Source organism: Ascidiella aspersa, chromosome 7 (genome assembly GCF_963924565.1).
Source record: "Ascidiella aspersa chromosome 7, kaAscAspe10.2, whole genome shotgun sequence".
Lineage (NCBI taxonomy): Eukaryota > Metazoa > Chordata > Ascidiacea > Phlebobranchia > Ascidiidae > Ascidiella > Ascidiella aspersa.
In genome coordinates this window covers 23068347-23095698 of record NC_139453.1, presented here as the reverse complement: position 1 = coordinate 23095698, position 27352 = coordinate 23068347, and the positions used below count along the sequence as shown (strand labels likewise).

The window sequence follows — 27352 nt, the reverse complement described above, 5'->3', positions numbered from 1 at the left end:
AGTAAACAGCGGTAGATAAGAGAGTTTACCCAAACAAATGCAGCCTAAGTGCCAAACCGAACTGCTAATGGTTAACCGGGGCTTGCAAGTGTTTGTGTTTCATGACAAATGCATGGTCAAAATACGCGCTTTGTAGAGTTTTGCTAAACCATCATTTTTCTGTTCAGATTTCTAACGACTTTAATACAACTTGAACAAAATCGCCAATTTCGTCTTTCTACTGAAAAAACAAACATATCGACAAAGCAGCACGAAAGCATGCAAGATCACCAGCGAATGCACTACGAGGCGATCTGGGCGCGAGACTCGGCCCTGTTTAAGGCCAAGTCGGAGGGACGCAAGCAGCCCGACCACAACGGCAACAATATGGCGTCGGCCGTCGCGTATCGCTCCGAAGCGTCGCGCGGCCTTTCGACCAGCAGTCGTCCCCTCGCCGCCATAGAGAAGTCGCCCCAAAGCAAGCCAAAGTCCATCAACTTCTCCGTTCGTTCTCTGCTCGACCACAACGTCACCTCGCCTTCGGACAGCGGCTATGGAAGCGGTAGTCCAAGTCCCGATCAGTCGCAATGCATTGATCGTCTAACGTCGCCTTCGAGTGCAAGACCCGAGGTCACCGATTCCGTACGCTCTGAGGCCGCCCCAGCCTTCTCCATGCTGCCAATGTACTACCAGAACCTTCTCTACGCCATGAACTCGCAGTTCCTTGCGCGACACGGGCTCGGGCGCACGGAGAGCAGCGACGCGGGAAACCGAGGCGTCGTTTCCCCGCCGACGCCCGATCGCAGACGCGAGGTTCTCGCGAAGGAGCAAAACCAGTTGGCTAGATATCGCAGCGCGGTCGAAGCCTCCGTGGACCTAAGGGCCGCCGCCGTCAAGCAAGAGGACAAGGCTAAATACGAGCGACACACAGCCATCTCGAGCCAGCGCGAGTTCGAATCCCGCGTGCGCACTTCTCCAAACGAACATCGCCCCAACCCCAACCCAAGCCACAAGGAAAACCCGAAGCAGCCGTGCAACCCGTTCCTTCAGGCCGCTTACCACGCACCGACGCAGGTGCAGCTGCTGCCCAACGAGATCTACGCGATGCAGATGGGAAAGCTGCTGTGGGACAACGCAATGAGGAACGCGGTCAATTCTCCCCACTACCTGAACAACCTGGCATCGTCCCTTGGCCCGAACGGCGCCGACCGATTCCAGCGCATCATGTCGGCCACGGCGTCAGCCTACCGTTACGCCGCCGCCCCACACCTGACCCCTGCGGCGCCGTTCGCCACCGGCGCCTTTCCCGTGGCGCCACGTGACGTCACAAAGCAGGCCTCGGTCCAGAGAAGAGAAGACGCCCCGGCGCCGACTTCCGGATGGAGTCCTTCCGCCGACAAGACACGCGACGATCGTAAGTCCTTGTTTTCAGCATTGTTAGGTCGGTTTTTATGTTGTTTTAATTAAAACCGGGATATGATTCACCTTCAAGGGTTGTTTTCGACAGTCAATGCCAACGTGCTTGAACGACAAACAATTCCGTGTTTCCATCGTGTAGTTTAGGTCATAAGATCCACACAGTTTAAAATCATAACCAATGTCGTAATAGTGTCAATGCGAAGGTCTTTTTTACAAAAGACGACGAATGCTTTTAAGTACGAAACAAAATACACCGGTTTGCTGACAAATTCAAGAAAAATATAATTAAAAAAGCGCGAACAGTCGATAAAATGCAGAAAAAAGTGACAAGTATGTCGATTTTATTGGATTTTTTAGATATTGTTATTTGTTCAGTTTCTATTAAATTCTGTGGCCCTACTAAGAATATGCGCTGTAAAATCGTTTTGTCGTTTTTACAGACGAGCCCAGCCCTCACCACCACAAGCTCCATACCTCCGGGAGCGGCGATAGTAATCGACGATCGCAAGAGGAGAGAAGATTTTCCGAGTCCTCCAGTCCTGGAGCCGGCTTCTTCAACTTCTTCCCGAGCGCGTTCGGAGGAAGCACGCCCTCCAGCGGTCAATCGTCCCACTCCATTGGTAGTCTGCTGAGCAATGGCTATTCTCCCCCCAAGTCCAACTCGCCGACGCACAGCAGTACGTCATCCGTGAGGTAAGTGATGACGAAATGTTTATACTTGCTGGACTAGCGTCGATAAGTTGTACGAATTGAGATCTTACAAGCGCTAATTTAATTGTGGAAATCGAACCTTAAGCCACAGTTAAGATGTTTTCAGTTATCCTTGGAATTAACGATAAGAAAAATTCTCCACAAGGATTTACGCTCTTTCATAGATATTTTTTATTGAATAAAACTGCAAGGCCTATTTTTTAGTAGAAATACGTCATCACCTACAAATTAGGGTTTTTCATGTCACGAACCCTTTCGCTTGTGAGCGAGATATGCCTTTTTGTCCTTGATTCTCATTTTCCAATCGCAACTGTAACATATACGTTTTCCTCCACAGTGAATGCGGCAGTTCGGGCAGCATGCGATGCAAGCGCGGACCCAACTCCGGCTACAAGTCGCTGCCTTACCCGCTCCGAAAGGAAAACGGCAAGATCGTTTACGAGTGCAATGTCTGTTACAAGAGGTTCGGGCAGCTCTCCAACTTAAAGGTAAGCTAAAATAACTCCTCATATATAGAAGCTATACCTCGCCACAGCGTCCATTTTGGGAAGTCGGTTGGCAGAATTACATTATGTGTCAGCACTTACGTATTGTGTTGAGTTTTTCAACCGGTTCATATCAACTGCGTATTAGATTGAAACACTAATGGCCCGCTAATGCTTACATTTAATTGGTTAAACACTCATATGCAGAGGTTCATATATAAACAGTGCGGTATTTTCTTTTACACACTTACGTTTTAACCATGCTTTATCATAATACTGACCGCTTGTACTTTTATTACTTCATAGGTGCACCTTCGCGTACACACCGGCGAGCGACCCTTTAAGTGCGTCACTTGCGGCAAGGGCTTCACGCAGCTTGCTCACCTGCAGAAGCACCACCTAGTGCACACCGGCGAGAAACCGCACGAGTGCCACGTCTGCCACAAGCGCTTCAGCTCCACCAGCAACCTCAAGACGCACATGCGACTTCACAGGTATTTACATACAGGCCTGAAACAGGAATCACTTTGCGTCCCATTTGTGCAAAACTAATCAGCCAATAAAATCCATAGACGCAAGTGGTGTTGTCCCAAATGGCCCATTTAAAAAACATGTATATCTTACAATCTTTCCCAGGTAGAAATAAAGTAATATAAAAGACCTTCTAACAATATTTTTCTACGTTTCATTTCCTTAAAAACACAAACAAAAAAAGTTTTGCTAAAAAAATGGTGGTCACGATATGTGTGTGATTATACGCGAACCAAGGCCACTTTTCAAATCAAAAAAGTAAGCTTAGCCCTAGCAACTTGATTAAACTTCATGGAGTTACTTCGTGTGTTTTTTTGAAATTGATCAGTGCATGAAAAACCTGAAATCTAACAGAGAATATTTATGCATTCTAAAGTTTTGTGAAAAGGAATTTCAAAAGCATGATAAGTAAATGATCCCCAAATCTAACATTTCTTTGTATTCGCAGCAGCGACTACCCGTGCAATATCAAGGCGGTTATGGGAGCGTCGTCGTCCAACAGCCCTATTGGTTCCGCATTGCCCCCAAGGCCCTTTGGCCACATCACGTCGGGACCCCCTCTTCTGCGCTGGTTTTAAAACCGTCAACTCCAAATCAAAACGTAAGAGTGGATACATTTAACAAGTTACCGCACACCGACTTAGTGCCGTTACCCCAGCAGTGACTTAGTGCCAATTAGTTTTAAAAAGCGAACATATGCGGCGTAATGTGTTAAACTCAACAAAAAACAAATAAAGGGCTACTAGTACTGTTTAAAACAAGCAGGTGCAGTGCATAACTCCGTCGAAATATTGCCCTAATGCGCGTCAAATTACTTTATCAAGGCTTATTATTACACACCTTTGAGAACCAGCTCTGCCCCACAGCCTATATGCCCCATAGAGGTGCCACCCTCAGTGTAGGTAATTAATAAGCACAGTGCCCCGGTCGAGCGCAGAAGTTTTCGCTTTTGCTAAGTGTCGATAAATTTCGGGCAACTCGGAGGGAAGCGCGGGGGACATTCCGGTGAAACGCAGTCGAAAACATCCAGCCGCCCGGGCTCTGAAGATTCGTTTGCTATAATCACTCTTAAATCGCTTCGAACCTCTTTTGCACAGCGCTAATAGCCGCGCTTAACTGCTCTAAACGCTCACCACCCTTGCCGATGCTTATTCGCCAATGTATATAGTAATTTGGCTTCTTACGTCTTTCTTAAACGAGATTAAGTGCACCATGCCCTTATTGCGACTCCCTCGATCTACTAAAATACATTTCGGTTGCGACTTTAGCTATAAATTCGCGGATCAAATCGTGCCAAGCTCGTCAACGGTGTGCTTGAAAATAAAACTGGTCGCGAGTGTATTGGGTCAATTTATCACTCGATTGCTGTGTAGAGTTAAAAACAAACATGTTGTTCGAGTTTAGGTCTAATAGATGTATCACCGCACCACCTCAATTAGAAATATTTATGATAATTCTTGGTGTAAGGGCGCTGCTTAGGTTAATGCAGTTAAAATTACTTAGAGGGTACAAACAGATGGCACAACAAATTGGGGATTCCGGTCATTCGTGTTTAGTTAAACGTGTTTGAGTGTTGTTTTTATCACCACGCGACTGGCCAATTTAAGATGTTTTATTTGCGGAACAAATTTATAACTGACTGCGAGCGCAATGCTTAAACGATTACTATGGTGTTATAGCATATTAGACACTATACAGCTTCGTAATCTTGATTTCTCTGCTTCTTTGAACAAGTTGAAAGTGCATTTTGATTAGCTATATAGACGCCTGTCAAGGAAACATACTAAAGTTTCCGAAATATTTTAACAAACGTATATATACCGTACTATATGAGAACTTGTAGTCAGCAGATCTATATAGTTAGTCGGTTACACAACATAGTTATTTGCCGCGGCGACGTGTTTTTAAGCATTTTTTTTTTATTTTTAACAGGTGGTTGACTTGCAAGCCAGTCGAAGGATCAACAAACTTCCATTATCTTCTTGCCTTGCTGTGAAAGTTCTCGATACGAAATTGGAAGATCCAGAAAAAGTCGCCGCCCAACTCCCCTCGACACGAGGGACCTTTAAAACAACAGCGGCACAAAAAAAAACAAGCGAGGGCCGCCTCTAATATGTATATTGCACGAAAATAAATTCCCAACGGCCTCGCTGTCTTACGTAGGCGTGTGGAATAGGTTGGCGAATGCTTCCATATGATATGTCGCGAGATATACATAAATATATATTTTATATATATATAGAACGTACCACTGTTATATTACTGCTTAAGTGTTTTGCCTTGCGTCGGATTGCGTGCTTTGTCTTTTCGCTTTTCGCAAGCAAACCGCTCAGATTTTATAACAAAATCGATCTATATTGCTGTCTTTGTTATTCTATACGCAGATGTCGTTATACGTGTGTTGTGCCTTTTTGTTTTCTTCTATACTTATTAATAATAATAATATTACTATTATCATTTTTTTTTGCGTTATACTGCTACTGTTGTTTTGTTGTTGTTTTTTTTTCTTTCACTTTTGTTTCTTCATTATTATTCCTATTATCACCATTACTTTCGTTATCCATATTTACCGAGGATTGTTGAGTACTTCAAATATTAAAAAAAACAGTACACCTGAAAATGCTTGCTTTAATTGCGTTTGTAATTGAGGTTTAAAATAAGGGAGGGAAAATCACTTTCACTCACAACAGAAAGACCCCATTTTTTTCGGAATCCATTAAAAAAATAGAATGAGGTCTTTAAGTTAAAGATATGGAAAAAGTTCTAGTAAAACATTAGAATTTTGACTCCTAAAGACCAAATTGGTATTATTAAAGTAATCTAATCAACGTACCCTAATAAAATAAAGGTTTAATCGAGGCAAAATTGTATTTACATACACACACGTGAACCCAGCAATAGGCTGATATAACCTACACAAGATCGGGAAAATTAACTGTGGCGAACTGCCAGTCATTCAGGAGGCATCTGGCGAAAACAGGGTTAACGGGGAAAGCCGAAAGCCATATTTCAGGGTGGCGGTTCCTGTAAAGCAATATCGAAACTATGATGCAGATCGCAAGAGCAATAGAGTACAGCAGAAGCCGACAAACAAACAGCCAGCTATCGAGGGGCGGGCGCACACAATGAGAAGCAAACCAAAAATAGAAAGCACGCAAATAGACGTCGAATCTGCCTCCTCCAACGATTGCGCTGCGACTCTCTCGGTCGAAACGCGAGGATGCCGCTCGCTTCCATTCTTTATTATTGTATATAATTGGCGGACGCTCCCAAAAGGTGGAAATACAATCCGAATTGGAAACGCCCCCGCGCCTATTGGATTTTCCGCTTTTCGGGCTCGGCTCGCTGCTTTACTTGCACTTTGCGGCGCCGCATTTAGGATCGCAGTGGCGAGCATGTAAAACATACAGTTTTAAATGCGAAATTTCCCGTTATACGATCGCGTGAACTGTAGGTTTCGCCAAAGACCTGTTGCTGTTGATTTGGCTTACAAACTTTGATCTTCCATTCATTGCACGACAAACAACTAATTTTAACCATTTGGCGTGAGCATGCTTTCCTCAACGTATTTCTTGGCGCAAGTTGCTTAAAAAGTGCAATTTAAAAGCAGTTGCCCACGTCAGGCAAATCTACCCCCTCAGAAAGGTAACACAAACTGTGGTTCAGATGTCGTAAATAAGTCGTTGTTCATAATCAATATCAGTAAATTCAAGTCCAAGCCTAAAAGATGAGTGACATACTCCTAAAACTTTACATAGAGCAGAGAAACAATTCAACTTTTACAAAGCTATAGGCAAAACCAGACATCTTGTAACAATTATTCAGTGAAAAGAGTCATTTGCAAATATCCGCCTCAGTTTATTTGACCAATTGAACCAAGTAAAGTTGGTGCATTTTGACACTAAATATATAAAGTCAGATCATTGAAAGGAATGGCTTGGAATGATAAAACTCTTTACAACACTATAGGCCAGAGGCTCTTAAATCGGGGTGTCGCGGCACCCTGGATCGCCATTTTTAAAGCTCAAGGGTGACGAGAGATATTTGAGAATCTTGAGAAATCTGATTTTAACTCAACTCACAATTTTTGCAAAGATTAGAGTGGAATAAATCCAATTATAACTTCTCACGTTTTGTAGAGTAGATGTGTGTTGTCCCAGTTCCGTTTATTATTATGACACTCTATAGTGAATTACCTACAGAAAAATCTTGTAGGGGTGCCGCAATCTATTTGTTATTTCTGAGATGTGCCGCTAGCCATAAAAGGTTGAGAAACACTCCTATAGGCCCTGGTAGCAGCGAAAATTAAAAAAAACGCAGAGCAAGCTGTAAAGCTGTGGGGTTGCGCCATATCCGTCGCACACGCAGGACGCGCATGTCGCAGGTGCTTGCTTTGAAGTTACCATGTTCAGAAGGCACTTGGATGACGCGCCGCTTAGCACCCGTAGCGAAAGCGCTTGCAAGTTGTCCGACCCCCTCGGGCCCAGTTGCCAAGGCCACGGCATTACAGAGCAGGGAACGCCGGCACTCGGGAGAGGTTTGTTGGTTTTCAGAGCGCGCGCGAACGATGCGTTGTTTTTTCGACCCACAACTGTTTATGGCAACTGCGCGGAAAATACGAGCGGCGGCGCGGGCCGCGAGCGCCAAGTCTGGATTATAGAGACTGCCAGTGCTGCGAATAAACCAGTGGCCGCCGCGCTACAGACACGCCGTCTGATTTTTGCTGACGTGTGAACTGTTGTCCTTATACGCCGGAGATTTTTTACCCCTTTCAATTCACAGGACACTTTATATAGTAAATTAATTCCCGTCATACCAAACGAAGGTTTATAATAATGCGATAAAGTTAACCACGCAACGACAGATTTTTCAATATTAGTTTATCTAGTACTATGTCTGGGAATGTTTGGATGAGCACAAAGTTGAAATTCGGGTGGTATCACACGTAGTATACGCATTAGGCTCATGTTTTTGGAATTTTATCACACACTGAGTCTTCTAATTGCCAACAATTTGCGGATCAAATCACTACGAAACATTTATACTGGTGATAGTGAAAATTACTTCCCTAATACAACAACTAATAATTCCATTTTGGTAAAGCAGTAATTTCTAAAATGTGTTTCATGGGACTTTATTCGAATTAATGAATTTCTTCGGAACTCCTGGCGACCTTTCACGGAATACTATAGGAATCCGCGAAACATTGTTTGAAAATCATTGTTTTGCTGCAAGTTGGACCTGGCTTGTGGAAGCGCGGCTTTCTGCACGGAAAAGCTACAAAGTCAGATTTGAGCGATGTTTATTTCGTGGAACAAATATAGTTATTTATTACAAACTGTATAGTTTTGTAAGACACTCACCGTCAACAAAACTTTTCTAACAGAATTGTATAAAAATAAACATGGTTACATTGGGATGAATGTTTATGTTATACATGTTTACGCCCAATGGAACATTAACTCGTGCGCGTGGTGTCTAACCATTGCGGAAATGTGCAAATTAAGAAATGTGTAACAGGATTTGTGCTTCTACAGTGTGGTAAAAAAAGTTTATAAAACGATAAAATACATGTTTTTGCTTCTCTGTTTTTTCGCCATCAATTTTAAGGACAACATAGCGTCAGAAAACGGTTCGTGCTATTCCAAATTATGGCGCTCCTGGAAAAGCTGTAGTAAGTAAACATTACAACAGGTTTTGACGTTAGAAGACATAAACAGCAAACTATTGAATAGCGGTGTTTGTCCCGCATCAGAATGGCAACGTTTCGACTTCCAAGTGTTTCTATATGGTCAAACACAGTTTCTATATGGTCGAACACTAATCATTATACCGAGAGCCGAAACCACTTACGCACGACGAAAACAACATGCAAGCGCGATGGCGATCAGATCGAATAACACACGATGCCAAGCAATCAATTCGCTAGCAGCCCGACACTGGCCACGATTCCAGCCTGCCTACGGTGTTTTGCAACAGAGCTGTCGTTGCAAGCGAAGGTTTGCGCGCTCCGGACTGAGCGGAATTTCGAGAAATTTCGGCGAAAATTTGGCGAAGCCCACTGGGACCCACGCGGTCCGCGAACGGTTTACCAATGAAACTGGCGATGGCGATGGCGCTTCCACGAAAGAAAGCGATGCCCGCCCAATGCATTAAACGCGGGATCACAAACTGCCGGTCAACAGCAACCCTTTCGCTTTTCGCAGCATTTAAAAACTCTTTGCTTTTCGCAGCATTTAAAAATGGCAACTGGGTACCTTATGATTTTTCTAGAAATTTTAAATACCCCATTGAAAGTCAAAAGTTAGTTTTGTCGATATATTGTGTTGCAAGCGACTTGCAATCTTCAAAATTTTCCACGATTGCATTGACTAGCGCTTTCCTTCAGTTCTTATTGGCTTAAAATTTGAATCCCCACGGCGTCAACAATGATCCCAATCAAAATACTAACTGTTTTGCATTTAGGCAGTTGTAAAATAAAATGTAAAAAATAAATAAAATGTAAAAAAGTTTACGGAATGTCCTCGTGCCTAGTTTTTATGGAGAGTTTGTTGGTCGGGTAATTTACATTGGCGGGTCGTAGGTTGCCAATCTGCTCTAGACAACAATACATAGAAGATCCGGCTTAGATTAACAACAACATACAGAATAGCGTACTTCAGGTTTTCGCTAAGTTTGCAAACGTCCTGTTTACACGGGTAAGGACAAGCAAAGCTGCGAAGCACGAATAGGAAAGGAGGCCCTTCAAGGCGGGCGCATAAACTCGTGTATGTTGCACATCGTCGCAGTTTTTTGGGCGCGAACAAGCCAGATGGACACACTTAACATGCGTCCTTGCGCCAACAAGTTTCACCATACTGTGACCTGAGTTTGCATTGCGAATGCTCGAGTGCCGGGCACATTGTGTGTGTGACTGGTACCGATTTTAACCCCCCTTCAGTGCCTTCTCCGTTAGTTATCCGGGCAATGGGGCGGAAACAAAAGCAAAAACAAAACGACTGTCGCCCACGCGAACTGTAACAACTGAAGAGCACACACGTGGCGTAACGTGTTTTTGGGGAGTAACAACGCTGGCAATGCGGTCGCAACCCTTCGAAGGCCAAGTTACGTCATTCGTATTATAGAGTAAGTACTTGAACATAAAACTCTACAGGCTACGAAACTAATGATGTGCTACATTGTGTTTTTTACCCGATGCCTTTCGTTACACATTTCGTTACACAGTTTAGTGCGACAGAGTCTTTAATTGAAAATAACAGTAGATCAGGCTCCCAATTTAAATACCCAACAGAGCGCCGTTTCAGTACTACAAATTGGTTACAAACACAAAATCCGAACGTTCTGTTCTATTGTTTTAACATTCCACATTATTTGTTCTGTGGAATTGTCAAATAGACACGCGTTTATTACGAGTCGAACAAGTGAGCACCTGTGCCCGGTAAACCGTGAACGTTGCTTGCACTGCTACAAACTACAGCAGCGCTTGCGTGTTAAGGAAGCGAGCGATCAATAAGACAAACTGTTGTTTTTTGGCCACGCTTTACGCGCACGTGTTCGATGTATCCATAGGAGTGTACGGCTGTGGCATTTCAGTCCCTGTAACGATCAGCTAAGTTGTCATGTACAAGCATAGTTAAGGTGGATTTTCCTTGGCCACTTTGCATTTGATTCCAGTTTTTCACCCTTCTTGTGCCATTTTCATATTATTCAAAGGTCATTTTAACACCAGCAACCGTCCTAAATCGAGCTTGCTTACAACGAAAAATTGCTGTTTTGAAAAATTGATTTGCCATTTCGTTGAGCTCGAAATATCGCTGAATAAAATGTCCAGCATATGTGGGCAATCACAAAAGCTGAAACTCAAAGAAAATTAATTATGACGTGTCCACCTTCGCTTTCGACACCGTGTTTTTAAAAGTTATGTTGACTAAAATACGTTGGTCAGAACAAACCGTAGCAAAAACACTTCTGGTACGATGTGTTTTGTCGTATACATGTCTCTTTAAGCAGAGTCCTAAACTTGCCAAACAATTTGTTTTGCTAAAATAGCCACACAATTTAGTCACGCTTAAAAAAAGGGTGAAAAGCGCCAAGAAAAAAAAAGAGAGCTGAAAAAAAAGAAAAAAAAGAGAGCTGCGCTGCTTCAAAAAAAAAACAAGTAACAAGGAAAAAACGACGTATAGAGGTGGTGCCACATGGGTCCTTCGCCTCGTTCTTTGACTTGCTCAGCGTGCGAAAAACAAGGGTCCGTGATGGCCCGTCATCGTTCAATTTCCCCGTCTTGGCGTTTGCCTGTTCCTGCGGCTGACACATTCGACCGCGAAAGGCCCTTCGGCTGCCCGCGAAACGGCAGGCCGCTTTCTCGCCGGCGATGATTAATCGATTCCTTACCCTACTATATCGGTTTCACTTTTGCTCGTTGCTGGCGCGCACCCCGCCAATATTGCGGTGGAATGCAGCGCCAATAGAGAAAGCGCACGCAGCACCTATTGGACCGGTAAATTGGCGTTTAGGCACATGCTAATGCTACGCCATATTTTGTTCCCGCTTAACAGCCTGTCGCTGACCTCGTGTACGCACACAACTATACTAGAAAACTAAATATTATTTGGAGAAAGGCCGTGTGGCGAGGCTCTTTCTTGAGCGAATGCAGCTAGTGCAAACGCTATAGCTCGCTTGTTCCTAAAGTAGTGGCCATCTCACACCATCACTAATACTGGACTGTCCTTGTGCCTTGAAGCGGCTTACATTACAAACCAAGGAATGTCCCTTCAGGGCTGACAAAAAAGTTAAAACAATGGGTGATTACAAGTGAAAACGTAAAGGTTTAACGGCAAGAAACGAAATACGACAAGAAGTAAAAATGCAGTTCAGCAAACCAAAGCAGTGAAAAGGGCCTCCGTCGTTCGCTGCGCAAATCAAGTATTAGCCACGAGTATCTGCTGTCTATTCTGTATATAGTATGGATTTATTGCAAAAGTTTGCGGCCACTACCAAGTACCAACTATACCTAAGATCGATAAATAAGGAAACAACGTTTGTTTTTGGGTACTGCATTTTCAAACTTGGCGTCATAAAAGCATTGTCGTTTTGTCAGCCGCTTTTCGAAGCATTGTCAAGTATTTAATAAAAATATATATAAATATATTTAATAAAAGTATTTAATAATAATATATTTATTAATAATAAACAGAATTGCCTTGATATGTAATCGACAAAAACAGAATTCCTTGACACTTATATCTGAGTTGGCCAAAATGCACGTGAGCATTACAAACAGATGGGAATATTACACCGGTTTGAATCAAAAGAACATTTCATATAGCTTGCAAACGGAGCGTTAGGACTGCAAGCAGCACGACATCACGTCCATTAAACGCTTTTGTGTGAGGTGTCGGCATACGTGCTTATACGCCTAGCGAACTGTTCCTCGCCCTTGCAAAGGCGGTCGTTAGTTTTTGCGAAAAAAGTAAAAGTTGAGACTCTTTGAGCCTCCATCGGCCGCTACCCGCTGGCATATGGCCGACTGGGAAAGTTTTTCTAACTGAACGCACACTATCACCGGCCTTTTTAACGAGAGAAACGGCGACGTTCGGCGGGAAACCGGTGCAGGATTTTCCGGCACTTGGATGAAAGTTTCTTCCTGCGGCGCCCTGCCTTTGAGCAGAGGCCTTAAGCAGCGGTTCCCAACCTTGGCTCACTGGTGGGCCATGGAAACTTTTGAGGTGGGCCACATAACAATTTTAAAAAGTTCGATTTATTAAAGAATTTAGTGTCATTTGTGTCACTATACTTAATTTTACAGGAATAATGGCTTGTGGAGGAATTGAGAAGGAATGTAAACGAAACCTAAATTTATTGTTCAAAAGCAAGTACCTCACTAATGCACGATTGAATAAATAATCGGTTTTGATATGTGACCCGCTATTTTTTACTCTAAACATTTTTTATAGTTCGTTCTTTCATGAAAACTATTGGGCGACAGCATTTTTGAGCAACGAAAATGAGCCACGAGAGAAAAAAGGTTGAGAACCACTGGGCTAAAGCGCCTAAACGCAGACAGCTGGCTGAAAAATGATTACCAGACGCACGCACAGTGTTGAAGAGGTTTGTGTGTGTTCGTCATTCGCAATTTTATGCTGCAACCTAATGCCACTTGCCCACGGTTGAATACGGTGTTTTTCAGATTTAACTGGTCACAACTAACCAAAATTGTGTATTGCAAAGTCCACTTGACAAGGATAAAAATTGTAAAAAATCACTGAATTTATTATTCTCTTTTTTAATAAATGTTTCAGGATTTCATTCGTTGACGATTGAGAAGGAAGGTTTAGGGCCGTTTTTCATGTGTAAAAATCATGTGAAATAAACGTTTTCGTATTTTGTAAAAAAAAAACGCTTTTAAGTTAAAACTAATTAGTTACGAAACTTTGGCACTGGAAGAAGTTGTAGATAAAAATTGATACGCCGGCATGTTTGAGTTCGTATATAACGGCCCTATATTTAATGTTTTTAAATGCCATTATATTAAGTAATGTTTGATTATGGTGATCACTTTATTAGTTAGCATGCTCAACGCGATGCGCCTCCTACTAAATCAGTGGTCGGAGGTATCGACATACAAGGGACGCAATAGGTTGTCAGGGTAGTCGCCGTGGGCTATTTGTCACAATAGATGAACAATTAATTATTTAAAGACGTACGTAAACAATACTGCTATAAAATATTTTTTAATGATTTTAAGATTTCTTTAGTTTTACTTGGCATAAACTTGTAAATTATTTCTTATTGTTTTGTTTAAGTAACTTACTGTCTTACGACAGCCAATCTTCTGTTGTTTCGTCACTTGAACACAATACATTTTAATCTTTCAGAATAAAAAGTTAAGGCGCAAATAAACCTTAAAAAATAACTCCCGTTACTTGTGCACGTTTCTGTCGTAAATCGGAATATCCTAACCCAGAAATTATGAACATTTTGTCAACTTGTATAATATAATGATTGCAAACTGGTTTCTATGCCCGAATGGAGGAAAATTTAAAAGGGGGTCGGGCAAAGAAAACCTTTGAGTCCCACTGTTTCAAATTAAATGTCTTAAATATCTCAGCGAAATATACAAATTTAACTAAAAAATATGAACTAGCATATTTAATTAATTTAACAAATTATATAATTAAATCGCATGGTTTTATAGTTATGGGGATGTCTAAGATTAGAAAAACAAAATTCGCAGTTTTGACTGTTTAATTCACGTGCAGCTGAAAATTTGTATCGATGGAAAATCTAAAAACACCGTTGCACCATGTGAGGTTTTTGTTGAAAACGAAAAATTAGATCAGAGGAAGTATACACATTAGTCAACTAAAATTAGCTAGTTATCAGTGTCTGCGTGTAAGGAGCATTCTAGAATATGTGGGCTGCAACAAAAATAAAAAGAAACCAGCTGCGCTGTCTTACGCGTAACATTCTACAGCCATTTTAAGACGCGTATATTAACGCCCACCGGTGTATCGGACAGCACTCTGGAACCGATTACCATACAAGTTTCTGGAATGCGAAATGACGAATAAGGAACTGTTTTCCTGCTGCAACAGTTCAGCGGTCGGTTGCTTGTTTGTGTCAAAAAATAAACTTTGAGACGCACGTTTCCGCATTTTGCAGGCACTGAAAAGTCACTTAAACAGTTTTAATCTTTTCGTTTTTTACGGCTTTATTATGAATCGATGACCTAGCTAAACAATGATTCTCAACCTTTTTAGTAGGCTTTTTACTGGCACTAGGAGAAATATAACTGAAGTATCCCACATAATACACCTAAATAACTTTGGGTTCGGGTATATTTTCCAAAAAAAAATTTTTTTTTGCCAAGAAACATGACGCACGCTTTTACGTAAAAAAACATTCTTCAGACTAAGATGAAACTTCAAGTTATTTTTATCAAAAGGTTTAGTTGTTTTATATTATCTCATTTTATCATAAGCCACAAATTTTTGTCACAAATTGACCGACCCTTATTCCAACATAAAACGTTACGGATTTTATAATTTTTTAACTGGGTTTAGTGCGTAAGATTTTTAGACGAAATGGATTTATTACATATATTATGATAACATTTTTGAAAAAGATTTATCTTGAAAATATTTTTAATCAAAGCGGTGATGACCCAAAAATCAAAGCGGTGGTGACCCAAAGTTGAGCCTTGTTCTAACTATTACAGCCGCCAATGGTTCAAAGTCATATATTGCCCTAGGCCTAGGAATTGCTTGAAAGGAAACTTTTTTGACATACAATTATAGTTGGTGCTATACACAAGTGGTTCTCAACCGCCGGTCAGCGTCAACTTTCCTGCCGGCCCGCAAAATATATTACAATTTTGTATCTCAATTGCAAAATTCAAGATGTTGATGCCTTATCTATGAAATGTTGAACTTCGCCAGCTCCGCAATTTGCAGCATTATGACGTAACATAGAATTGATTTTGACTTTATTGTACGTCACAATACTGCAAGTTTTTGGCCAACTGTTTAAAAGTAGGCTACAACTCGTGTCTTAAACTTTAAGACCAGTTGTATGAGAAAGCTTAGAAGTGTATTTAGTTGCCTGTTGCGTTAATAAATTTTGGGTTGATTTGAATTTCTTGTTTTGGAGTTGATTTGAATTTGGGTTGATTAAGCTCCACCGTTCCGCAAAATTTGTTTTGAAATTTTACCGGTCCGTAAGCTAAAAAGGTTGTGAACCACTGGTATACCCAAAACACTTTCGGACAAATTTCCATGCTAATGCACAGAACGACTGAGTTTTATATTGTTTTAGGTAGAGGACTTTTTGTAAAGTTTCATTCTACACAAAACAGTTGCGGTCAACATACTTCAGGCAACTAGACAAACTGCGAAAGAGGAGTGATTTTGCCAGTGGCCAATGATCAGATCATGACGCTTTAATCCAACTGGTAAAATAAGCGGATCCATTGGTTGTATCCAAAATTGTGCGTCACAAAACACAAGCAAACACTTAATGAAATAAGAATCGCGTACTCAGTCAGGAAGAAACTCAAAACAACGCGTGAAAAAGTGAACGGTGACGTGCAAACATATTGATAGATTTATTTTTCTCTTTTTTAATTAGATTAGAATTAGGATTAAAAGATTTTCGTTTTTAAAAATATATTAGAATTAGATCATTTCAAGTGTTTTTAAATTACATTATAATTTGAATTGCTGAACTCGTGAAAATTAAAATATTAACTATAGAGTTTTGAATTAGAATTAAATGTGTTCACAATCAGCTTAGTTTAAATCGCATTTGATTGTGATAAAAATGTAAACGGCAAATATTTCTGTGCTAATTTCTTCACGTTTTAAAAAAGCCTATATATACATGCTATTCAGGCTGTAACAATCGCCTACGAGTTGTGATTTAATTCAAATTCTTTGTTAGGATTGAGTCACTTAAAGTTCCGTTGCAAAAAGTAGCGTTTTTCGAAAAATCCGATATAGATTAGAACTAAAATTAGAGCACACAGGCAATTCACAAATTAGATTAGATTTAGTCGAAATTTGCTCTAAATCATCGAATTAGAAAACTAGAATTATCTATAGTTGTCCAAAAAGTCTGCGAGGAACACGTGCTATCTTAATAAATCGCCAATTTATTTTGGTGCAAGGCAAAAGTGGACCGACATGTGATTCATGTTGTTTGCGACATGCAAGTGACAACCGCCGGCCGGAAGTATCCGACATTTAAAAGTGCGCGAGAGTCATCGAAATGAAATAAATATACATGGTCGAAAAAACAATCCAGCTCAAAAGTGTGTTAGCTGTCCAAACCCTCTCCGGCACCTGTACCAGCCTCCGTTTTAGCAAGGTGGGGATAAAGCATCTAAGCGATACAAAAAATAGAAACCGACTTTTAGAATGCAAACAAAATTTTATAATCGATGTTTTCCAAATTAAGATTCACTTTTCAGTGGCTCAGCATTTGTTATCAAACAAATAGTTATCGATAATTTTGCTTAACTATGAGAGGTGGCATTTGGTTAAACAACTGCGGAGGCCCGTTAGATCAAACACATTACAGCTTCAAATGTTAAAAATCCGCGAAATATAATTTTAAGATATCTATAGGCTATAGACAGAAAAATATTTACCGAGCCAAAAAATGATATGATAATCTCAATCATTTATTTGTGCAGAAGAACAATTTTCAGAAAGTCACCCTTTGGTGACGGTACCATGCGCATTACAGCAGAAATGTTGTGCAAGTTAAACATTAGAAAGTTCACAACGAATGTCACTTTTTTATTTTATTTGTAGTTAAATGAAAATAGGTATTTGTTGTTTTCTCATAAAAAAATACTCGATTACTTCGTAAATGACTAAAGTCATTAAATATAAATAAACATATCGATAGATGTTCCAGTTTAGGGTATATGACAAAGGAAGCGTGGAATATACTGATATTTATATGACATGCTGAAATTTCACATTTTACAAGCAAATCGATAAGACATATATGTGCGTAAAGCCATACGTAAATTCGTTTCGTATCTGTGTCTATCACATATCAGCCTCGTGACAGCAAAAACAGACGGAAATAGATAATTCGTGTAGTTGTTCTTCGACGTCATTGCTAGCTACGAGTCATGTAAACAAGTTGCACATCGGGTGATCGAATATGCATATACATGACACACACACACACACACACACACACACACACACACACACACACACACACACACACACACACACACACACACACATACATATAGGCCTAAAGTGGACCTACCTTCTTCGGATCGCAAATAGAACAGAGTTGAGGGGAAAACGCGGTTGAACGACAGTATAGTGACTTGTCGAAGTCCGGGTGAATCAGATAACCGAACGCGCTGCAACGGCCGGAAGTCAGAAGACGCATTTTGCAACAACTGTGCACTTAAAATAGCTGCACAGATCATCCGCCGACCGCCAACACAGACGCGTCAACCGGGCTAGTGCTTCGCTATAGACCAGGGTTTCTTAACCAGGGGTGCGACAACTGCTCCAAGGGGATGCGAGGATGCTGAATGAGACATAGAAAATATATTACCGTAATTTATTTATTTGCCCAGTTAAATGTAAAACTAACTCACACTGCATTGTGTTAATGTGTTATCATTTTCGTGTATAAACATAAAAAACTGCGAGGATTGGTTGGTGATTGAAAAGGGGTGCGGGAATTGTTTGATGATTTTAAAGGTGTGAAGCAAGGAAATAGGTTAAGACCAACTATACTATAAACCTAGGCAGCGCCGCGTCGAATCTTCTGCCTTCGCTGATTCGCTCCTCAAGCAACCGTGTCTTTCCAGCAGCTGTGGCAACCCCGTTTCCTCCTGCAGAATCCAAATCGGTCACGAGACATTTCTGGTCAGCAACGCAGCAGCAGGTGTATGTAAATCAGCGGCGCCCGCGTCTTTTTTATTTCGATGCTGGTGGTGGTGCGTGGATGGCATTAAAAGCGTTAAAACGCGACTCTTCCCGGCGGCGTGGTGGCGTGGGCTTGCTTACAAACGCGAAAACATGTGTTCCGGGCGGTTCGATCAGGCGCGTGGCAAACAACAATAGGCCTATTGTCGTTGGTTCATTTCAAACAACTTTTAAAAAATGCAAACGCAACTGGGAATTGCTACATTTGGCCTTTTCAAGTGACGTGGAAACACACCTCGGCCACTCAAAAAGAAACTCAATTAGTCTAAGTGCAACTGACACTTGACTGGTGCTCGTTTTGAAATTATGGATTTTTCGAAACTTGTTTTCGTCGCACGTCAGGGGAGAGAAAAATAAGAGAAACAAATTACATGAAAAAGTCCGATTTAATCAATAGCCCGGTGCGTATTTTTCGAACTACTTATATAGCGACAGTCGGTGCTCGATGGCCCTCGAAAAATACATTTTAATAGCTCTCAGTAATAAAGCGTTTAAAGAAATGTGTCACAAATTATCACGGTGCCACTTGTCTGTGGTGATCGGATGTAAAATTCAAATCGAACAAAGTGCCAAGAAACTCATTGATAAACACTCAGCGTAAAATAATTGCGCGCGTGTTACAACAGAAGACATTTTAGGAGCCTAAAAATAACTCATTATTTCATACAATAGTTCATTATTTTATGGTAGGTTAACGTTTATAATATGTTGAAAAGTTCTTGTTTTTTGTGCATTTCTGCGAGTACAATGCTACAAAACCAGTTATGATATACTGTGGTCATATCAATTAGCTAACTCTGAATGTCATCCGCATAGAAATACAGCCACAAACAACAACGCTTTGCTTTGCATAATTTAATGAAAAATAAATACTTCTAAAAAGAATTTAAAAACAATTTAAGTAATTAGAAAGCACCAGAGATAAACGGCAACAAGTTCTTGCAGCTTTGTTTCATCCTAAAAGAAATGGCATTCTCTAGTGATAGTCTAACGATTGGCCAACCGCCGTGCTATTTGCTAAACGAAAAAATGGCAAGAAAAAACAAACAAGTATATAGAGTATAGACAAATTATAAATTATCAATAAATGAGCAACCGACGCTTTTAGCAATTATGTTAATCATTTAGCTACAGTAAACCAGTCGTGTTTATGACGTTTTCCGGAACAACATTGTTCCACACTTAACTTTTTCTGGCCAAATTTAAACAATCTGTATAAAAATGAGAATATTTTGACAAATTGTATATTATGATTAAAATCTGGTTAATGTTCATGTACAATACACCAAATTGGGAGGTCGTATAGTTTGTAAAAGGTCGCCGCGACAGCAAAAGGGTGAGAACCACAGATCCAACATATCAAAAACTGCTTCCATTTAAAAATATGTTAAACCAGGCTTTTTCGGAGCATTTCTTGTACTTCATGTTACAGTTTGTGCACTAACCAATTTGCAGAACCTGGATAACATGCGAGTAAAATGTAGGACTGGAGAGTCGAAGTTGAAGGCGGGAACTCTGTAGCCAAGCATTTTAACCGCAGCCGAAGTCATTTTTATTTTCTTTGTTGAGCCTGAGCTGGAGTCGTATAGCCATTTGTAAAGTTTGAGAGTTGAAGCTATAAAATTGTTATCCGTTCAAGAATTCTAAATTGCTCACATGAAAACTACTAAACAGTTTAGTGTGACAAATGTAACTTAATTAAGCCTGTGTTGGAAATTTAAAAAATTACCACTACCAAACCGAAGCCATTGGATATGTGTTTGGTGGCCGGAGCTGGACCCTAATGAAGTTGATGAACCTCAGAAAATGTAGAGTTACCCATAGAGGCGTAAAGCGAATTTAAGTTTATTAGGCCTAATACAGTCTCGGTATCCAATATATAAACTGTTGCTACCAGGCATGGTAATATAAATAAAAAACAGCCTACGAAGGCGACTTGCACATGGTTGCCGAAACGTTGTTTAACAATTACACTTACCAGAGGAGCTGAATATCGGTGCCGATCCTATAACAAACAATATTCCAATTTTGGGCGTGATTTGTAATCCATCGCAGCGATTCTACCTTGACATGTGAATAAATTAAAAATAGTTGATACACAACCTATTTAAAGGTAACTAAACTTATTAACGCTAAAATAATTTTGGGTTTAAAAACCTGGTAGAAAAATTCCTTTGAACGTTTTTTCTTTATTATTTTGCCTGTTAAAGCACAGCCATGACGTCACTATTAATCGGAAGGGATCGCGATGCTGTTAGTCAAAATTATCGGGTATCGCTATCGGAATAAAATCTACAGTATCGCATCCCTATTTATGAGAAATTAAAACAAACAGCCGAAAGAGTCGAGGCGTCTTTGACCTTGGCTCAGTTCAGACGACCCACAGATGTTACAAAGCCGGCCAAGACCACAACGGCGCATCAATTCAACACGCGTCAACTTTGTTCGCGCAGACGACACGTTTCGCTCGAGTGTGCTCACCAGATCCCTCTCAATTCCATTTCATTTCGAAACCTTGCACATATAAAAATATATGTATACATTTATATCTGAAGTGTGCGCGTTTGTGTCGGACTCGAATCAATTGCACTCGACGCAGTTGCACAACACGCCGTGAGAGAGTATCCAAGGGGTGCGCGCGCGGCATTTTTTTAGGGTAGTTGGGGGGGGTAGAAAGGAAGCACTCGAGTCGGTTTGTCTTGGTCGCGCGAGCAACTTCCCGATATCAAAAAATAGACGACCAGTGCGCCGAGGAGTGGACTCAAGCGGGGCCGTGTGATGGCGAGTTCGAAAGGCCCTTCACTTGCACTGCGCTGCCGCGATAAACGGCCCTGTCATTTTTCAAGGGGCCAGGCTACAATTGTACTCGAGCTTTATCGAATTTGTTTCGCGACGGCTGGCCACAAAGTGACGAGGGGTGACTGTTAACTGGGGCCACCTGTGCCTGGTGCAAAGCGCGAGAGTGCCACTCTTAGGGAACCGGACGCGCGACGCGGGAACTGGGTTATTGTTCGTCACCCCCCGGATTATTGTAAAGGCGCACTTCAAACAAAACGGCTACAGACGGGTTTGCGACAATTGCTCCCTTGATTTCTCTTTTCGTGTATACTCGATATGTGGGTTTTCATCGCGCGTTATGAAACTTTGAGAACGCCGACAGGGCTCGAAACTTTTTGATGGCATAAAAAAATTGAACGCAATGGGTGCGTGGTCATTTTTTGCTGATATAAAAAGAGTGAGCATCGAACTTTTTGGAATTAGAGGTGCTTTCAGAAAAGAACAAAAGGAACTGTTTTTCTGGAATATGTCCTTTAATACTAGGAGTACGTCTCAAAATCCAAAAAAAGTCAGCGAGTATATTGCTTTAGCAACTTTATTTAATGATTGGGTAACATTATAATAACGTAGATATAGACCAGTCCGGTGTTGTAATGTCAAATATTTGTTACGCTATAAACCATACACGTTCCAACATAAAAATTAAATTAAATTAGAGGAAATTTTTCGAATACTAAGTAACGTCGTTAAAACAACTAGGCCACGTTGGTAAGTAACTAAACAAAGCATGTATTGAACTTACCAAGATGGTAAATGTAGGAACTATTATTTCGAATTTTATCATGGGAGATTTTTAGCTTATACTGTGGAGTCATTGATAAAGTCTGTGCCTACAGTTTATCTGTTGCAAAAGAAAAACGATGAGGGATCTTTAGCGCCCAAAAGCGGATTTTTAAAAAGGCCTGGTGTGCTCATCAACGTAAAATATATTGAACAAAGACAAATATTTAAAAACATTGGCATCTTACAGTTGCAATAATATCTAACATCTTGACCAATGCAATGGAAAAAGTTATACTTGACACATCACATCCATATTAATCATGCCTTGTGTTAGAAAGCGTCTGTATGTCTCCTGTCGTGGTGTTGAATAGCGGCTATTGTCCACAAATTGGTGTCAAATCAGCGTAAAATCATCCATTTTTTTTTCAAGGAGTTTTGTCCGATTTAGCGAAAAGTCAAACATTGCCTAGAAAATGAATCTCACGCCTGTCAACCGCTGTTGTGATATCGAACGCCGCAGCTGGTTTGATCAGGAATCACTTGGCAACTCAGGTGCTGGGACAAGTCGAGAAAGTAAAAACAGTCCAATCAGCCCTCTCGAAAACACCGTATTTACCTGTTTGTGGCGATAATGACCGATCGCGGCAGGAAAGCAGGCTCGGGCCAATTGTGTCCGCGAAGTGCAGGGGAGAAAGCAGGCCAAGCGCCGCGCAAAAGCCCCACTTGTGTCCGATAACTTGCTTCGCGCGACAATAGCAGTCAACACTTGAGTGGACAAAGGTGTACAGCAGGCAACAGATAAGAAAGTTGTCTTTTCGCCAACCCGCGCTCCCTTATCTCTACGCGTTCGCGACCGACTAGAGATGGCCGGAACAGTCCTTTTCTCAGCTTGGGCCCGCACTTGCATTGTTATGGTTGCCAATTCACTGAACTCCAAATATGATTTTTATTTACACGGGAGTTTGGCCGATTTTTGGCCCCTGTAAAGTTGCCGGCGTGAATAGCCATGTAGCAAAATACAAAAACGGGCTTTTGCCATATACGTGTTTTCAACACACCGTATACAACAGAATCGGTAGCATTTAAAAAAGTTTAACCAGGTGCCTTGCCCTACCCAAGGCCTTTAGTTACAATGCAGCATTACGCTGAACATCCCTTTACCTATTTACCAGTGTTTGTTGACTTTTTGCTTTTACTATACCCCTATTTAGTTTAAGAAAAGTTAAGTGATCCCTTAATCCTAAAGCGTTATAACTCTAATCAAATTCAAATTGGGAAAACGATCCCATTTCTAGAGGGATTGTTTTAAAATAAGGCTAAAATGTTCGGATTGGCGCCAGAAGTATGCACTATCTAGTTCAAATTACGGTTTAAGTCTCCATTTTTCGCAACACGATTTTTGTGTAATGTTGACGTCACAAACACGGCTGGTTCGCATTTTTTAAAGGTTGCTAAACATATTGTCTTTTCTTATCAATATTTCTTTTTCTTTTCATTTCTGAATACTACTGCTTTGAACCGATCAAAGAAAAAGTTTATAATGGAGCACACTCCATGCCAATGTCACAGAACAATAAAAGACTGATTTTTGCTACGACTTAGCTTGATAGGTTTCCTGTGTTAGCAACACATGTTGAAGCCTACCGCCCGAAACCGACATTTTTAACGAGGTTAATTACTTTATCTAAAAATGTAGCTTTTGCATTTTAACACTGAACTGCTGGATCCGTTTAACTTCAACCAAATTTAAAACACATATTATTTATTTGAAATCTCTACATACCATATTTTTTCAGATGGACAAGACATCCATCTTTCCTCTTCTATCATCTTGAAATTTGAATAGGCCTACATCGTTGCTAAGATGCACTTTTTATGATATTCATTAAGGTGGCATAAAACAAAGTCACTAAACGCAATCTTGCCAACAGAATTTTGCAACAACAAGCTATTACAATTGTGCTTGACCGAGATTGCTGCGAAAATGAGGATTGACCGTTTGGTGTTTAATTAGTATTGCAGGGCGTGCTGATTAGGTCGCACACACCTGCAAAGTGCCGTTTCCGGGAAAGCAAGTGCCGACTTAAGCGCATAGGGCCTACTGCGTGAAGGTTTTATGTTGCAAGCGGAAAACGACTACAAGGGTTGTGTTGTGCTTTTGCGCTGGCAATCAGCCTCGTTTGACGTGCTAGCACCTAGACAGGTTGCGAAACTGCCTGCTAAAGTTCCCGCTCCGATTGCTGCAAGGTTCAACGTATAGTTTTACTGCAAATCTCATGTCTTCCAACGCCGATTTCAAATTAATTTGACAGCTCTGGCAGAGAGTATTTCGTTTCGTTTAACGAGAAGTCGTCTCTTTGTAAAACGGCAATGTTGCCGGGTTTCCCTGTAACACACTTATTGGGGAATGCCTCATTAAGCCATGTATTATTTTGTTTGATTGTCCCATGTCCTTTTTTGTTTGAGGTCAATATTTTGTTTGGATATGTTGTTTGATAGGGTCGTACGTGATATAAACATTTTCTATAAACATTTTTCTAGCAAAATGTAATAAAAACATATTTTACGTTTTAAAGTCGGTAGTGTAGTAAAAAGTCAAACAGCTAACCTGGAACACCATTGTCCAGTGTGAAACGGGCTACTTAAAACAACATTAACAGCGATGAAAGTAACCAGAACATTAACGTTTTAAAAATTGGCACTATTGTGAACCCCAATTAACTAACATTATCGCGCTAATCACGAACATGTCTTGAAGTCCGCTGTTGAACTTTGTAATAAATCGATTTGAAAAGGCACCCACATCCATAAATCCCTTTAAGCCTAGTATGTTGCAAGTCAGAAACAATACATAATTACCCTTGCGATGAGTCAAACAGCTGACCGGGAACACAACTGTTCACTGTGGAACGAGCTATACTTAAGCAATATTAACAGCGTTGACTAAAGCGATATTAACAGCGGTGAAAGTAAGCATATAGAACGGTCCGAAACGGCGTTTCGGTAACATAATTCTAGCAAGTACGCCGTAATGTTTTATTTTTACCAGGCCACACATTGTTGAACATTTGTGCACGACATCGTCAGATATTGGCTCAGGTTGCGTAAGGTTACTCGTTTTATGACGTAACGTTATGACGTAACTCTGTGAAGCCATTTCTAGGAAATTTTTATTCGTTTCAGTAGGAAAATTATTCCAATTTCACCTCTGAATATTAGGGAAAAATGAAAGACATAACATGTCTTTAGACCTGAATTTACTGTAAAAATATTAATACGATAGAATTGCTTATACCGAACTCGTTTTCCGAGATTCAAAGTACATGAGTTGGTAAACCATTTAGTACAGATACATGGTTTGGTAAACCATTGGCTACTGGGCGACTGGACGTGTAAAATAATGAGCAACTGCTCTAAAACTATATTTCTACAAAATCTGAATGACCATAGGCCTTTGGAATGCCCCTCATCACCGTTTCTACGTGCAAACCAACAAACAGAGACAAACGATTACCCGAAACTGCGCACCTGGCAACTTTCGTCGACAATATAGTGTTACCTCACCTGCATTCGCTGCGCGTCTTCCGGATTTTCGGGTTACGCGTTCCACTTGACATTCACAAGCGCACGACAGCCGACCGACTTTGCACCAAAGTTAACTCGATCTGCAGCAACAAGCGCACCCGTGCAATGGTTGCCCGATTGTTTCAGGGGCGCTAAGGTGACTGCCTATGAACAATTCAACAGGGTTGGAAATGTACGCATGTGTGTGTTGCCGTATACGGAATTTTTTTTCAGGGTAAAGTAGTTTTACTTGTGATAACCGACTCCATAGTGAGACAAAATATGAGTATTATTGAACCAATTTGTGTTACAAAACATGTATATAGTATATGTGGTGCAAAGCCCAGTGTATAGTTTTTTGTAATATATTACCAAAATGATTAGCCACTAGTTTGACGCGAACAATGAGAGACTTCAACAAAAACCTCAAAACTGTTTCCTGTTGGTAGTGCGCTGGTTTGAACAACGCAAGGTTGCACCTGCACAATGCACATATTTGCAAATATTTCGAGCCTTGCTGGCAATAAAAATGAATTCTTTCTTTCGTGTTGTTTGCAAAACCGCCTGAAAGCCATGCGTTTCCCAATTATCGTCGCACGCCGCGGCGCCTTCTCGATTGCCCGATTGAGAGGCGCATTTGCGTGCAAAAAGTCTAGACCCAAGCGCGAATTTACAGCGTTGCGCTCATCATCGAAGAAAGGCGCTCATCCTTAGTTGCAACAATTGCCGTGTTGGCCGACCATACAATACACAAGACGTAAAAAGCAACAATAGCTAAAGCAGAAAAATCCATAAAACATAGTATTGAGACCAACGGCATAATAAAGCAACTTGTGCAGTAATATCCACGACAGAATAATAACTTAATTGTCTGAATAAGACATAACCCTGCCGGGATAAGTCCTAAATTCATCGCAATAAGGCATAGACGGCCAAAATAAGGCCTGGAACTGTAGGGAGAGGCCATGTGGCGATCGGGGACCATGGGTCTGGCATCGGTCGGTTTGGTGTTGACGGCGCCTAAATTTAAATGGCGCCGTTAGAGCCGCTGTTTTGGAACCAAATTTTTAGCCCTGTTTGGGATTTTTTGAAGGTAATGAGTTGAGTTAAAAAATAAGTGTTGAAATTGTTAGGGGAGTTAGAAATGTACTTAAGGGTGTGGTTTGGGTTAGATTAAATGTTGTACATAGGCCTGATTCTGGCCATTTAGGTCTTATTCCGACGACTTTATTTCTATTTCTACGTAATTACGACTAATAAAGGTATTAGTCCTATTTTGGTCTTATGCCAAACTGTGTTTTATTTCGACATTAATGTGTTTTTTTTCGGTCTTATGTCTGGAGTCTGGCAGACTTATCGTTACAGATGTAGAAGCCTACTGTTCTCCTGCCGCTATGCAAACCACGCCGCCCTTTGGTTGTTGTGGCTGTTCATGGCACTTCGCCCACAGATGTTGCGCTCTATCATCTTCACCCCCAACCCCAAACAGGGTTCGGCCCCGCGCCCCATTGCTGTCACGAGCTTTGCGACTGGGGCCTGGGTGAGTGGCAACCCAACACGGTCGCACTTCGCTGCCTCCATTGACGGATGAACATTTTTCGACAGCTTAGAGATCAGATAACCGGAAGCCGTCCTTGG

At 41.1% G+C, this 27352-nt stretch overlaps 1 protein-coding gene across 1 annotated transcript; it reads left to right on the top strand.

Moving 5' to 3' along the window:
- Positions 1-258: 258 nt before the first annotated feature.
- On the top strand, positions 259-5202 carry LOC146138396 (uncharacterized). The gene is made up of 6 exons (XM_083394589.1): positions 259-1393; positions 1839-2091; positions 2447-2597; positions 2901-3088; positions 3574-3726; positions 5058-5202. Exons 1-5 carry the CDS (start codon positions 259-261, stop codon positions 3701-3703), a joined length of 1857 nt encoding a protein of 618 aa, XP_083250715.1. The 3' UTR covers positions 3704-3726; positions 5058-5202.
- Positions 5203-27352: the final 22150 nt, after the last annotated feature.

Coding starts and splice junctions, on each gene's coding strand:
- LOC146138396 (XM_083394589.1), top strand. CDS start 259: ATGCAAGATCACCAGCGAATGCACTACGAGGCGATCTGGGCGCGAGAC. Junction 1,394..1,838: donor CGACAAGACACGCGACGATC/GTAAGTCCTTGT, acceptor TCGTTTTTACAG/ACGAGCCCAGCCCTCACCAC. Junction 3,089..3,573: donor ACGCACATGCGACTTCACAG/GTATTTACATAC, acceptor TTGTATTCGCAG/CAGCGACTACCCGTGCAATA.